The 16584-nt window shown below is 33.0% G+C and overlaps 1 protein-coding gene across 1 annotated transcript in view; it reads left to right on the top strand.

The window, feature by feature from the left end:
• Window positions 1-16584, top strand: part of LOC149799434 (von Willebrand factor D and EGF domain-containing protein-like) — an 86282-nt gene that overhangs the window by 51742 nt on the left and 17956 nt on the right. Inside the window, exons 2-9 of the mRNA XM_089958778.1 lie at window positions 2153-2221; window positions 4087-4284; window positions 5288-5464; window positions 12305-12464; window positions 13338-13452; window positions 13873-13959; window positions 14940-15335; window positions 16069-16151. Coding sequence (XP_089814904.1) covers window positions 2173-2221; window positions 4087-4284; window positions 5288-5464; window positions 12305-12464; window positions 13338-13452; window positions 13873-13959; window positions 14940-15335; window positions 16069-16151 — 1265 coding nt within the window. The 5' untranslated portion in view covers window positions 2153-2172. The remainder of the gene's footprint in view (window positions 1-2152; window positions 2222-4086; window positions 4285-5287; window positions 5465-12304; window positions 12465-13337; window positions 13453-13872; window positions 13960-14939; window positions 15336-16068; window positions 16152-16584) is intronic.

Genomic DNA, 16584 nt, shown 5'->3' with positions numbered 1-16584 from the left:
TTCATTAAAGTGTAAATAAATGTATGTTTATATATATATATATATATATATATATATATATATATATATATATATATATATATATATATATATATATATATATATATATATATATATATCTGTGTGTATTGGTTTATTTTATTTTATGCTTAAAATGGATTGAACATTTTGTGCATGATGCATGCAAGTTAGTAAACATAATCACGTATTTCAGTGACATATATGCTATTACATATTCAATCCTTGCTACCAATTAAAAAAATATCAGACGTGTGCATGAGTATTTTCTGTTATTTGCAAGGGGAAGTTGATAACGTTAGAGTAAAGAAATTCAGAAAAGGAGCATTGTTGTGTAGGGATAGGAAGTTTTCAGACATGTATCTGCATCATTGATCATATTCAGTGGCAAAAGCGAAGTACTACAAGAGGAATGGATAATATTTGCATGTACTATGTCATTTAATTTTCTAAAGTATGATACTACAATACAAGAGCACTGTCTAAAAGTCTTGCTATTAAATATAAAAGGATATTAAAGATGCTTGTGTTCATTATTCATCTCCTTAGTTACATTATGCAGATGAATCAGATTTTTATATAAACGGTGTGAATGTAGCAAAGAAAATAACAATAACAAACACATTTCAAATGTCTGAAGTCTAAATCAAAGAACGTGTATTGGATTAAAGAGAGTTAGAATGACAGTACGAACCGGCAAACACTGTTAGTATTTTTCTCTATAGCAATGGATTGTATTGCCCTGTTACGTTTTAAACTGTGCACCATCTCGATAGTAAACACCAATATAACGCTCATAAATCATAGTACGGTTTGTTTTTATTTCTGATATACCTCCAAAACTACAGTAACGACTCAATGTACAAGGAACTTTGAACACCACAACGAAATTTGGTAGCACAGACTAATGCTGCTTTACCGATTCTAATTGAACAATACATGCACAAGGATTCAGGCTGGGTCTATGTTTGTTGCCTATCCCTTGGGTTATGACAGTATCACCCGTTTTGCAGCTGGCGCTATGTCCAAACGTCAACAGAGCGAGCGTTGATTAACTCGCAGAACAACGACAGCAACTGATTTGGGCGAACCATCCTCTATGCTATGTAACAAGGAAGCTAACATATATATTTATTCATAGACAAAGGAACAAATGCATTAAAAGAACTAATGAGTAAATTAATTCTTGATGAATAGACAAAATAACAAACAAATGTTAGAACAAAAGAAAATATTAAGCAAACAAGACACATCAAACTGAATAAATAAAATATACATGGCTTGATAAATAGATTAATGAACCAACAGAGGAACCATTAATGGACTCAGTCTTTTTGATCGCCGATTGGTAAGTTCATACACACTCGGCTGAACTGGTATACATTGTTGAACGACCATCCGATAGGACACGAAATAATTATTAAACCTTTCCCATAATAGTTCCAAAAACTTGGTCATTTTACCATTTTAGTTGTGAAAACCCGCTAAGGTCAGCATAATGCATGTCCTGATTGTAATACTAACTAGGTACCATTCTTCCTAATACGTTGGAAACATGTTTTTTTTTCTTAAACGAAAGTGACTAATGATAAATGGAGTAGATGCTTTGTCAACTCCTTAGTTCCGGATTCACATAGTATTTGCGGTTTCTTAACCTCTTCAATTTCTTGTGTATACATCTCCTACAAAAAGAACGTAATCATACATTGACTAAACGGAAGGGATAGTTTTTCTTCAATCAAAACTTACTATTAAAATATGAAAAAAATAAACGAATATAAGTGTTGGTGATTTAATAGTGGTGTTGGCGTATTGGAAGTTGCAGTAACATCAGTGGTAATAGTATATGTCGTCGTGGTGTTTGGTGTTGTTATTCCTCAGGTCTCATAATTAAAAGTAGAAGTAGAAGCAGTAGCTGTAACAGGAACAGACTTAGTCGGATTATTTAGTAGTAGGTGGGACATTTTTACACTTACGAAAGTTTCATAAACGATGGTATCGAGATGACACTCTCTATTATAATAATAATATCACCTAGATGTCATTCGATGGTAATATTTAGGGCAGACTATGGACACTGTGTTACTTTCAGATGGAATCGAAACCATCTACAAATATATTGTCTATGTTGCAGGAATTACAGATGAACATAGAATGAACATTGTATTGTTCATGCTTGTATGGAGACTGGCGATCACAAAAGGTATGGTTTAACAGTATTTAGCTACTGTTATGCTGCGATTCAAAGGTATCACAGAAAAGGTTGATGTGCTGAAGTTAGAATTTCTTTATAAAAAAAAAAAACAACAGGTAGGCTCTGAAGAAATAAAATTCACAACCAACATATTTTACATGTTCCTTGATTATGAATGTATTTGTGTCTAAATCGGAATAATCCACTAGAAATTAACTTTGCCTCTCAACAACTATATATCACTTATACTTATCCTGAAACTGGAAGGAACCAAGGAGGAAAGTGATTGTATTATGCTATGTAATATTAAATACTGTTTTGTTATACAAAAGAACAATACATCATTCAAAATTTTCAAAATCTTGCTAAGCAGAAACAGTCCAGACAAGAACTTAAAAGTAATTTTCCCTACACGAGAAACAAAACAATGTTGGAACAAAGGCGTCCAGATGGAAATACAATTTGGTTCCGTTTATTTCTTAATACGTTTACTCTTTGTTTCAGATGAAGCTTTTAATTCACCTACTTACATATCTAACCAACTCTCCATGAAGCGTAAAGATGTGAAACACTAACTAATATTAGACAAATGAAAAGGATATAAATTAGCAAATATGAGAGTACTATTCATAGTAAAAATGTTACGTATATCTGATTTAATTTATATTTATTTTAATGTAATTGTCTGTAAGTTTTATGCAAAATATTTTATTACATCACAATGTAGTTATTTAGTTTACTAGGAATTATTTTTTTCAGAAAATTAGTTTCACTTTACTGTTTTGTCGTAAACAGCTACGGGTGACCTAGTTCCTGATCTTAAATCAAAATTATTAACAGCAAGTAAACAAGTGTTTTAAATTTATTTGTATTGTGGGATACATAAGAGTGCGACCGAGGGTGTATTGGAATACGTGATATAGCACATGTAAATAGCTTCTGCCTTGATTGAGATATCACTCAGTGAAGTAAACAATTTTTTAACAATTTCATTCTTAAAGAAAAATAATTGGTTTTTGTCAAGGTTATTTTAGGATTACGTGATGTAAACATGATCACGTAACCTTCCATTTTTTCCGAATGCCTCTTAGATTAGTGTATAACCTTTTGCCTTATATAAATAATTTAAGTTTTGGGCTTTTAACACTTGATGTTAAGATGTTTTCTTTTGTTGTTACTAGAATGGTTAAAATTCTGTTTTACGAAATTATTTGGATTTTAAAAGATTGATCAGTTTCTCTGGAAATATTTGAGTGCTCATACAGAATTCATGGAAAAAGAAATTTCTCGAAATTTTATTCGAAATTCAAACACCGGAGTGTTATTTCTTGTTGCTTTAACAAGCAACTGTAGACTACAGCACTGTACAGGTTACAGCATACGTCATCACCTTCCATCTTGGATTTTTATAGGGACTCAAGCATGAATTCATTAGAACATTTCACTACTAGGAATTTTAAAATTTTATTCATGGATTATTCTTGGACTATTTTTGGATTTGATTCTTAAAACTGTAAGTCCATTATTCCATTTTTACATTGTTTGTCCAGGAAAAAATTATTCGTTAAATTTTACAAAACTTGCTGTTTTCACTATTTCTTTGTTACTATTTATTAGAGCCTAAACACGTAATAAAATATAATGTTTTCTTAATCCATACGTGAATCCAAGATAGCATTATACAATTTACTTAATTCCTCACTCTAATGTATACCACTTCGCAATTTGCATGATGCATAAAAAGTCATTGGCGTTTGTACAATATGGTGTCCATTGAAATATAGTGAGAAAAACAAATTTGAAATATTTGAAAATAATAACTAGATCTGCATTTTATCATGTGTATTTTCAAGAAAAACGATGAATCTTTTCAGGCGAAAACTGCAATGGAATCCACTTGACACTTCCAGATATAGAAAAAAGACTTTCAAATAATACGGACCTGTGCTGTATAACAGATCACTATCTCCCTAGTGGCTGGTATGACGTTGGAAGCAGAAACATGCCGACTAGCCCCAGTGGTCTGCATACTTACAATTCCTGCGGTACACATTGGCCCATATGGCTAAATGGTGCGTTAATTAAAATGTGTTATTTAAACTAACGAAAGTACGGCTTTGGTATTTCTTAAAGAGGGAAATCATGGCACAGAACATAAGAACATTACGTACAAGACTTATGGTCAAGATAATTGTAAATAATAAAGAAACGGTCTCTGAATACTTGTTGCTTTATGGATTATATTATTAGGTCCCAAAATGATTCGAGGCAAAAGACGAAACGGCAGAACGTCATCCTAAAGACTGTTCAGTGATATAACCTAGAAAAGGCAGCTTTATTAATGGTGATCCATTAAATATATTTTAAAATAAAGAACTAATAGAACAATTGTTTACTCATACGACCCACCTAAATAATATACTAAGGACAGAAAACACCGTTTTAAGTTAATTACTTGGGACAATACATTATACATGAATGAATATATCTTTCACTGAAAAGTCCGGAGATAAAATGAAGAAACTGTCCGATAATTATTCATCACACACTAACAAAAAAAAGTTGAGAAGACTATAGAAGTTCTTTATGTTGTTCTTTTTGTTGCTTTATTAAAAATCAAACTTGTTGACAATGAAATTCTATAATCTTTAAAATAATAGCCAAAGACTCATAAACGGAAGTCAAAACATTATTTATTGTGACAAATATATATTAAAAATAGACTAGGTGGAGTTAATATAATGAGGACAGAGCTAGCTGTAAATATTTAAATAATTGACGGTATTTTCAAATTCATATTTGGAAAGATATAAACAATGATATTGGTAAAGAACCTCGTGGATACATAATAATATTGTTATTAAAAGGATCGAGTGCTGCATTAGTTCTTGTAGCTGCCGCAATAACAAAAAGACAGCAAGCAGTGTTTCTACAAACTTGGCTTAAATTCTTTCTGTTCTTTATAGTAGGCAAGATCATGACAGTTTAAGGACATACTTACTGCAGTAATATTAAGCACATATCATATATCAAACCATTTATTATCATTTATCTCATCGATGTTTTATTATGAAGGCACCATACCTAGGACGAGTGAAGGAAAAGTGAAGCGCAAGGTCTGTTTGATGACTACCTGGACTCAGTGCGACCAACAGGTCTATCCAATTGATGACGTTGAAATCATAAATTGTGGAACACATATGTTGTACAAATTGTCTCCAACGCATCAGTCTTATTTCGCCTATTGCTTCGGTGAGTATTGCATCAGAGTCACAAGCACTGCATAGTCGACATTTGGTATGTTACTAAGTTGAAAACAAAATGGTTATTAGAAAGTTAATTCAAGGCCTATGCTTGTTCTTGAGTTAATGTAGCACACTACGTTGCAGCTATATTGTGAACGCTCTCAAAGATCTGCTGCATTGCATCGTTGTGATAATTGGGGAATTTCACGAATATTTTGTTTCGGGGCATTCAAGACATGGATTTCATTAGATTCATCAGAACTACTTCGCATTCGGACATTCGAGACTGTTGAAATTACCTCGAAACATTATAATCATTTGATCTTGTATTATGGAATTCAGGATGATTTGGTATTTATTATATACCGCCCTGTCTCTTAGAGTTTCATTTTGTAACGGAGAAATGTATATATTTTGCTGATTGTACAAAACTTATTGGCTCAAAGTCGTCTTGTGAAATAGATTAAGAGAGAATTAAAAGGATACTCCCGGATCTGATTTTCTTTATAACATTGGAAATATATTATTTGATTTTGTGTTTAAAATTGATTTATTTCGGAAATTTCATTATCTCTGGCAACGATTTTTATTATATACATTTCACGAAATGCTTAGTGAAGTCAGCATGCATTCAAAATGTCATCTGATTCGGAAAACATTGTTTCCAATCCCGAACAGGAAGATTTAGTGTCCATGGAAATGACAAGATTCTTTCTCTTGGAAGATATTATAATCTTTTTGAAGCGAAAGCATCTTTGACAAATCAAGAGATTAGCAATATCCTTATTCGATATTATTTCGAAATAAACAGTTTGGATAAAATAGGTTTCGGTTTCATTTGTAGGTATGTCTCTCGTTTCGATGAGCGTTAAAAGAACTACAGTAAAATAGAGAAGAAACAAATGATATTGAATTGAAGATAACAACGCTTCAGATTCGGAAATAAGAATTTAAAATGAAAGATTCAGAAAGAGAGTGAGAGAAGTGAGAGAAATTGAAAAGGAGAGGAAAAGATCAGAGAGTCCGCAGAGAGACATATGCACATAGAGAAAGAGAATAAAATGCAGATTTAGAAGGGAAGGGTTAATAAAGATTATACAAGGCAATGCCATAACTGAAAATGATGAGATAAAGGTAGAATCTTTGGCAGCTGTTGCAGTTGTCAGTATATCTTCTTCTAAGATCTTTGTATCAAAACATCATCCGAGTATTTTCAAATAAAAACAGCAAACATTTTGGAAATCAAACATATGATAAGACTGATCAGAAATATGTACATCGTCATAAGTGCACTTGTTGTTAAGGAAAGGGTAAGTCATATCTGACTGCTAAATGTAGGATAATAAACACCTTATAAAGACGGAATGGTTCCAAATTTCAAAGACATTAAAGTCACGTTTTGCATTGAAAGTAATACATGTGTCGTTTAAAATGGACAACAGTCCGAGTCTCTTTCAGACACTTATGAATGAAATGTCATATTGTTCTATCTCAGCTATTAGCGACTTTTTCAAGAGTATCCCTATTGAAATTTTGAAGGACACGGGTGCTTCTCAGAGTTTTTGTTTGTAAGCAGTCTTCGTCATGTAAAGGTGTCTGACAATCCTTTATCATGTAAAAGTGTATTTATTTAGGAAGGTAGAGTGCGGCTTTGATAATGTTCATCTTCATTGGGTCAATTTGGCTTGATACTTAATCACATGAATTATGACAGCTGGATCAATAAAGTATGTACCTAAAGAGGTTATGCATTTATTACTAGACTGGAAATAAGGTCGTGGCTTATCCATTTGTATCTCACAAGCATTGCTTACATCAAGCCGTGCGTCATATTGTGAGCATAATTCCTGAGTTGTGTCCATACCGTGCAGTTGCAGTAGCTATGACAAAACGACTTCGTGAAAATGATGTTGATATGGCAATTGTTCATTTACGTGATGCCATATTTATTGATCAGACTGTTATTGAGGGCACGTTTGCACCTAGACTGATCAATTCATTCAGGATGATCATCGTTCTACTACTTATTCAACATATTTTAATCCGTGCGATCGAAGACAGTCACTGATATAAAAAGGAACACGATCTTTGGATATCATGTCATTTTCAGCAGGTGATTACTTAAAATGAAGCCAGGCATGACATAGTGTATCGCTTTCTAAACAAATAGGGTCGTGGTAAGAAAATGGCGACCACGTGAGGCAAACGCTCGTGACGAGTGATCAATGTGCTCTCCGAATGTTGCTTGGAATTAATATCGATAGAATATTATTATTCTATGCATGAAAGGTGTTGGTTCATCATGTAGCAGTCAGTACGACTTACCACAAGATCTTGAATCAATTGTATTAACCAAAAAGTAAAAGGGATGTTTTAAAATGCGGTCGATCTTTTCTCACTTTCAAATATAGGAAAACCCTATCAGAAAATACCTTAAGCTCACCTTCGCATAATAATCTTAGACTGTTTATCCCCCTTTCCTAAGACCAAGTCAAGCAAACCCTTCTTATTAATAGTAATGTGTGTATCCTCAAGACACCAAGAGGTAATTCCTTTGATAAATATTAAAACTAAAACCATAATAACATCTGGACGTAAGATTTCTAGACTTGCTGGCATTCATCAATCATTCCAGTCTGATCAAAATTTAAATTTATCTGGAGTTTTCCAACAGGTTGTACATGAATTAAGCATCCAACAGTTTAAATATCATGCCAATCACATTGAAAGTCAAGGGGCGTTGTGAAGAGTTCACCCAATTTTGAAAAACACGATTAAGTCCTATTGTTTTGGATAACGGTAGTGATTGGAACGAGACTTTCCTTTTGCTGTTGTTTGCTAGTAGTGAATCAGTTCACGAAAGACTGTTAGTTAACCATTTGAACTAGTGTTTGTGCATACTGTCCGTGGTCATTCAAAACATGAAACGCGAAGATCAAAAATTGTTGAAGCTGGGTTCATTGCTATAGGAATACACCAATGACATTAGATACATCAGGGGAAAGGATTGTGTGATTATGGAGATGTACTCTCAACGTCTATATACATACTTTATTGATTTAGTCTGTATTATTTACCGAAGGGTGGGTCATTTATGATATAACATCCTATGACACTTGCATTACTATGATCTCGTATTCAAATTTGACAAGTGTTTACTAGAGAGATTTATTATATAAAGATTTAATTTTCTTTATGATGGAAGGGGTCTACCTAACTTTCATCCAGGGCTGCCGGTCATTTGTAAATTATTGCGTTTATATATCAAGTGAGTTCACGGTCGGTCATGTTACGTTGTACGTCAAGTGCAAAATTTATATAAGTAGGGTTATGATCAACAAATAGTTCGTTCCCGTTTATCATTTTGTGGAAATCATGATCAAAACTTACAATTTCATTCAAACATAATTCGACAGAAATTATTTATTTAAAATCATTTATTGTAATTACAGATTGCTTATTTACTTTTGCTATAGACTACTGCACAATTATTATGAATGCCTTCATATACATTCCAAACTGCATAATTATGGTACATCGGGAAATTCAAGACAATTGGAATTCATTCGGAACATTTTCTATTTTCCTAACAATCAATATATTTGCATTTGTGAAAAAAACATGTACTAGTATTTGAGATTTGGTTCACAATTAACAGTGCATTTGAAATTTTCACTTTTCTTTATAGAGAAATGAATAACTGGTTTTTACTTATTATCGAATATCACTTAAATTATAGTTGTAAGGCAATCTTTTATATAATCAAATAAATAGCTTCATATATATATATATATATATATATATATATATATATATATATATATATATATATATATATATATATATACATATGTGTATGTGTGAGGGTGTGTTCTTTAACAAGTTGTAACATCCAAGGATATAGCATTCTGCTTCACTTCGAATATGTCTGAAATTTGCATTAAACTTAATTTCTATCAAATGAATCCATAGTGACTGCTTATTTAGACACATTTTAATAGTGGGTCGCCAAACAATTTCTGTATATTTTTAGTTTCCTTGTCTCTAAATTTTGTTTGGCTAACAAGGTCTTATTTAAGTATATCTCGTCTACACATGGAGCAAACGTCAACGGTTCGATTAACCGGCGTCCTGGGTCATTGTTGCCGATGATGATTCCCTTTCTGGCAATGTAATATAATACAGTTCCGGCGTATTATATGCTTGTTTTCTCGATTTCAAAACATGTTTCCATTACCATTATATTTTATCGACGTGACCAGAAACCCGTCCTAGCCCACTAAAGCCAAGAATTTCATGAAAAATGGTAGGCTAATTATAATAATAATAATGATAATAATGAGGTTTTTGTACAGCGTATAATCTTTAGAAGCTATAAGCGCTTTACAACATTTGACAACACCTTTAAGATAAAAACATATAATAATATTATTGCAAAAACAAACACCATGAAATTATAAAAGCATTAAACAATAAAAAAAAACATGCTGAGAATATTTCAGGTAGGAAACATTATTAAGTCTTTAAGTTTGTTCTTGCAGTCAAAATAAGTGAGTTTTGAGAGCCCTCTTGAATGTGATCACTGTGTCTTTGTGTCTAAGTTCAGTAGGAAATTCATTCCACGTTATTGGGCCCTGGTATGCAAAAGAACGCTGTCCATATGACTTTGTTTTCATAGTGGGAATAATGAGTATACGATTGTCAGAAGAGGAGCGTAAGTATCTTGCTGGTGTCTACACATGTGTAAGGTCGGATACGTATGTTGGACTAGAGTCCGACAGTGAAATGTAGCACAGAGAACAAATTATGTGTTTGATTCTGGATCGAATGGATAGCCAATGTAGGGTACAGAGCAGCGGGAGGTGTGATCTGATCGAGGTACTCTAAGTATGATCCGAGCAGCTGTGTTTGGAACTTTTTGAAGTTTCTGGAGCAGATATTGAGATGTACCAGACATAATTGGGTTACAATAGTCCAGTCTTGAAAGTACTAACGATACACACAAGTGATTTAGTGCCATCAACTGAACGATATTTCCAAATTGAGCTGATGCGTCTTAGCTCAAGATATGCAGCCTTGCATATGTGCATGACATGTTGGTGCAGTCTGAGAGTACTGTCCATAGTAACACCTAGGTTTCGTACTGATTGTGTGAATTTAATGTTTTCGTTGCTGATATTTATTGTTTGAGGTAAAGGATGTGAATGATAAAATATTTGTGTTGTGATCAGAACGGCCTCAGTTTTATCATCATTCATCTGCACCTAGCTTGTTACCTGTCATCCATGATTTCATATCAGAAACGCACCTCTCTACACCTTGGATGGTAGCATCAACTTCACCTGGGTGGCTAGATTTGTATATTTGTGTGTCATGTAAATTACATGTAAAAGTTTCTGAAAAAAAACATTGCTGGCAAAATCGTTAATTTAGTACGATTTAATCTTTAGTATTTATTTGCATTACATAACATGTTTGTAAGATTAGGCTCTGTCACTTAAGAACCTCAATAAATTTAATTTAATTAGTTTCATTTCTCCACTGTATAGGTCAGCCTTCATAAGCATTGATTGTTCTGTCGTCGCTGCAAAATTTAACCAGTCATGCAAAATCCAAATTATGACCGAAAGGGATGCATTAAGTGTGACTTTGCATTAACAGCTGAACAGAACATCAGTCAAAATAGATCCTTGTCAAAGTTGACTTACAAGCGAAAAAGCATTCAAGTTGATTTATTGACAACATTTCATTGCAAAGAGACAAGCTATTGAGTGACTAGCTGACACGTGTAAGAGAAGTATGGAAGGTTGTGGTCTGCAGTTTTCTTTTGTAACATGTTGAGTTTAAATGGGGTAAGTTTTGTTTTTATAGAGTTTTAATTCTAATGGCCATAATGGCCAGCAGGTTTGCTTCCGGTATGGAGGTTAGTGACCTAAGATACTTAATGTAGTTTGATAATTCAGCGTTAGTGACTCTTGGAGTTTCTGTTTTTGCTTTGTTATGTTTTGTTTTTTTATGGGCAAATAGTAAATCTTTCTGTCTTAAAAATTGCCCTAAAACAAAAGCCCATAACTCATTTTGATCTAACTTGGGAAATGTAGATTTTTCGTCCAAACGTCTCTGAAAACCGTTTCGTTGACCAAATATTTCAGTGTACAACAAAATGCAATGAAGCGAACACTGGGCACACATTGCTGTATAATGTTCACTTTATCTAGGACGCCAGGATTTGTCATTAGGTAGAGAGATATTATTGACTGAGCACAGTATGAATTGGCACGATAGTTCAATTTCAGGGACAAACAAAAAATATATAATTTACAAAACTGCGCAGGTGTACGCTGCATCAGTTAGTAATCTCAATGTTTCTACTCTAGATATATCTTACCTTATTGTATAAGCTCCTAGCCATTGTCTGCAGCAAATTGGTTAAAATTTACAGAGATAGAAAGCACATTTTCCTTTCTTTCTTCATATAACTGACTGGTAACAATCAGAGCATTTCATTAGATTAGACGTGAGTCAAGATATGCGAAGTATGCGGAAAACATATATACATCTCAACCGATTACACAATCTCTAATTTTCTAATGGACCACTTAGACAATACAAACTAGGTAAAGAGTTATGTCATACACACACACACACACACACACACACATATATATATATATATTTGTGTGTGTATGTGGGTTTCATTGTTACAATATCAAACAGTTATAATCGAAGCGATTATTTCATGATAGTTTGTTTGCTTAATAGCAAGATTTATCGTTAAAGAAGAATATACAGATAATTGCATTTAAGAAGTTTAAATCGAGCTAAGTGATTGTTTACTTCGTTGTAGATCCCACGATTCCCTCGACGGGACCTGCTACAGTTGAACCCGGACTTTTCTTCAAAGATACACCGGGCGTAGCTGGCGGAACCTTCAAAAAACCGCAATTGTATTTTCGTTGTCAGCTTGATCAACAAGAGACAGATCAGTTATACTACTTTGTGTCATGGTAAATATTCAATTATTATGAAATATATTTCATAAAAGATATCTACCGCAATATATATAAATGAACGTGTATGTATGTATGGATGGATGGATGGATGGATTAATGGATGGATGGATGGATGAGTGCATGTGCACATGTATGTATGTATGTATGTATGTATGTATGTGTGGGTGTATGTGTGAGTGTGTGCGTGTAAGTATGTGGGTGCATCCATCTATCAATTTATCTATCTATCTAACTATGCAATATGAAGTTAAACTAAATACGGAGAAACAATAAATGCAGTACAAGTTAGCTAATACTTTAAACTCTTCCGTTAATAATGAGAGAAGTGTTACGAAGCCTTTCTTACAAACACCATCATCCATGCCATGTAGGCTAAGTATACATGTCTAATAAAGAATGCAGCTTGCAAAGCAGCTTTGTTGTGTTGATACGGTGATGATGTTTTTATATATATATATATATATATATATATATATATATATATATATATATATATATATATATATATATGTCTGTTGCGTACTAAGGTGTGTGCGAGGGTAGCGGTCCAGGGTGACACCCAGAACTGGGGGTACCATCGGGAGAGTTGAAATACCATTACAGGTTTTCAAAGCGAACGAAAAATTCGCCAAAGTAAACTTTTTTCCATTTACCTTATGACATCATTGTACTGTTTAAAGATCCACTTATAAGCATATCATATTTTTCTTAGTGCTTACATTTTAAAAGTATTTGTCTGGGTGCCAAAGGTAGGATCCACACCAGGTGCCAAATAGTTTCGGTACGCCCCTGATATATATACAAAGTGATTCATGGCTATAGTATCTATCAAATATTTGTCTTGGTATATTTATACTTTTCTGTCAGGTATGTGAACGACCACTTCCTTGTAAGCAAAGGGCCTGTACTACGTTCTGCTATAAATGGTACGGACTTGTATGAACCTGAGCTAATCAAAGGTGGTTATAAATTGGACATTAACGTGAGTATTCTAATATGTACAGTTTGAAAGAGAAAGAATATATATGTATGTATGTATGTATGTATTTATGTCCTGTATGTATGTATGTATGTATGTATGTATGAACGATTCCCAAAGAGGTATCAAGGAGATTACCAGAGAGCGTGACGATCGAAAATATACCTAATTGAATATACGTGTATATATAATGACTTTCCTGCTGACAAATCAAACATTTCATTTACTGATTAAAAATACTAGTTATAATAGATTATCAAAACATAGGAAATATATTATAAAATAATATTAATTAAAAAAATATATGGGGTCAATTCTCATCGGATAATTTTGTTCATTAATGGTAATCCACACATCCGAAAAAATTGTGCAAGCTCACCTTATTAATAATGTACATTCTTGTATGCATTATTTCTTTTAAAGATCAAATGCATTATCAACTCAAGCAGGAATACAGAAGACACTACCAGTAACTCAACGACAAGTCTCGTTTTATGGCTCGGAATACGGGTAATTATCTTTTCTCTATAATTATTTATTTGTAGCTAATATATGTTAATCATCCGTACAAATAACATTCACTGATTGAATTCATCAAGACTGATATTTTTGTCTAGGACAAAACAAGATCGTTCCTTGTAATAATACAGAGTCTGTGTTTTAGTATGTTAATGGTGCCTTTAAAGGTTTATGCAGACTATTTAACAATTTACGAAGCCTACACCAGTAATTGAGACTCATTAGCCCTTTGAATAAAAATACTCTTAATTTCCGTTATTGCATTCAAATGAATGTCATGCACTCGTCCTAATGAAACAAGTATCATAAATAAAAACGATATCATGTTGCATATGTTATATAAGCTTGTTTGCTTCAAACTGGTTATAGAAGGTTTAGTATTTTATCAAATAAAAATCTGATGGCCTTATTTCCAACATTCTTTAGGTCTGGTGCATTTTAATAATCGGACTGTTTTGATTTATATAAATAGCGATTTTCAAATTTTTGATACAGTTACACATGTCGTGAAATTAAACAGGTAATGCCATCAAGTGTCGGAAAAATCATTCATGATGCAGTGCAAAAGAATGTACTGATGTAATTGTAATGTTTTTATGCATGCATGTTATATTTGACTTTTATTGAAATGAGCAAATACATAATGCAGCACATGCGTGTATCTTAATCATTTTCAGACATTTTGTAATATATATTAAATCTTTCGCTTAATAATTGCAATACTATGAATATATTTAAAATGTATTAGTTTTGGGTGTGAAATATTTTATATTGCTTTCGACAACTTTTTTTTTAAAATGATTTCTTTACAAGGCATCCATTGAACTTATTACTCAGAATTACGGAAATATGTTTTCTTAAAGATTTACATTAATCTACAATGAAAATACAGAATAGTTCCTAAATCAGAAATTATCTTCCGATGTCCCAATTATGAGTTGATAATGACGACAGAATGCTCTCATTTGAAGGTCCTGAATCCAACAGTCAACATGATACAAGGATCATCAGCTACCATACAGCTGCAGCCAACTTTTCCATTTGGATGTTCTTCGCGGGCTAACGATCGAAACCCAAAGGCCAAGTGCATGTTGTCAGTCCATGTGTTTGATCAGGACGATTCCAATGACTGTAAAGGTAGCAGCATATCAGTCCAGGAAGGTCAGAGATGTGGAGTTCAAATCTCCGGATTTTATCATCATCAGTGGACACCTGGAGTTATTTACAACAATGTGACGGAACTGAAAATTACTACTAGAGATTCTAACGATTATCAACTGGGACGAAACAGATTCGTGTTGAAACTCTTAACAAAAGGCGTTGGATTGAACGATATTGTACAGGGGACCTATATCAATAATATAATCGTATGTATGGCTAAAAGTTGTTGGAAGCTTAATGTGAAAAAGATATGACGAAAACAATAAACTGCAAACTCCCGTATAAGCATACACGCATGCGCACATACATGCATGCACACACAATCCTGAGATATTCTTAGCTACCTTATGGTACATTGGAAACCAATTATGTCCCATAATTATTTGGAATAAATTCAATTTTAATTCAGCAAGCTTAAACTGGATAGTCATTCGATTATGTGATATTCTAAATCACCACGTCTTTACTCAGTGGATTTTAGTACTAACCAGCGTTAGATTGAATCTGATACATCCGTAGTTTCTCAACATATTCAAATTGTAAATATGAAGAACGAAGAAACTACTTCATCCTAACATATTTTAAGTTACACAGTCATGTGACTCTTGAAAGATAACGCGTGTATATCACCTCTGCAGTTACTAATTACGTAGAAGCTATTTACAAATATAAGTACTTTTTGAGTTGCTCAGGATGAATCAGTATATGTAAATAAATAACTGTTGAGAGTCCTGCATGCATTACACGTAACTCTTGAGGTGTTGAATTAATTTAGAAATTGCGCGTTCGTGTTTATTGTTTGTATTTTAATTGAGCAACGCAGTTTGAAATTAAAATGTACGATTCAATGATTTTGAATTTTATATATATATATATATATATATATATATATATATATATATATATATATATATATATATATATCGAATTTTGTTTCAGGTCACAACGTCCTCCGTGTCATCATGGCAAGCAAAGACGTGCTACTCATATGTAGACCCTCACATGAGATCATTTGATGGAAGGTTTGTAAAATGTTTGGCCTAAGGATGTAGCCTAAGAATATTAGCTAGTCACTCTTTTGTTAATGTGTCCGTTCACGACTTGGACAGAAATTTGGGGAGTTTACTTCACTACCTCGAGGCCTTTGTGTGTGGAAAAGGAAAACGAGATTTCAGTGTGAAATGTAATGCTTGTTTAAGCTTGTTCTTAGTATACATTAGTGGACTGTGATCTTATGATCTAACTTGATTATATTTATGATACGGGAGTATGATCGTCTGAATGATGATATTAGTGTGTATAAAAATGTTTGTTGTCTTCATATTTTCTTATCAGTATCTGGGATGCATTCTCGATTTGCCCATTATCAGACATGCTATATTATACAATGCTCTGATGGTCAAGACATAACAGAAAGACTTTTTAAATTATGACGCATTCATCTTTAATAATTAT

The sequence above is a fragment of the Sinohyriopsis cumingii genome, chromosome 5 (genome assembly GCF_028554795.1).
Source record: "Sinohyriopsis cumingii isolate HCF-2022 chromosome 5, ASM2855479v2, whole genome shotgun sequence".
Lineage (NCBI taxonomy): Eukaryota > Metazoa > Mollusca > Bivalvia > Unionida > Unionidae > Sinohyriopsis > Sinohyriopsis cumingii.
This window is presented reverse-complemented; position numbering and strand designations above follow the sequence as displayed.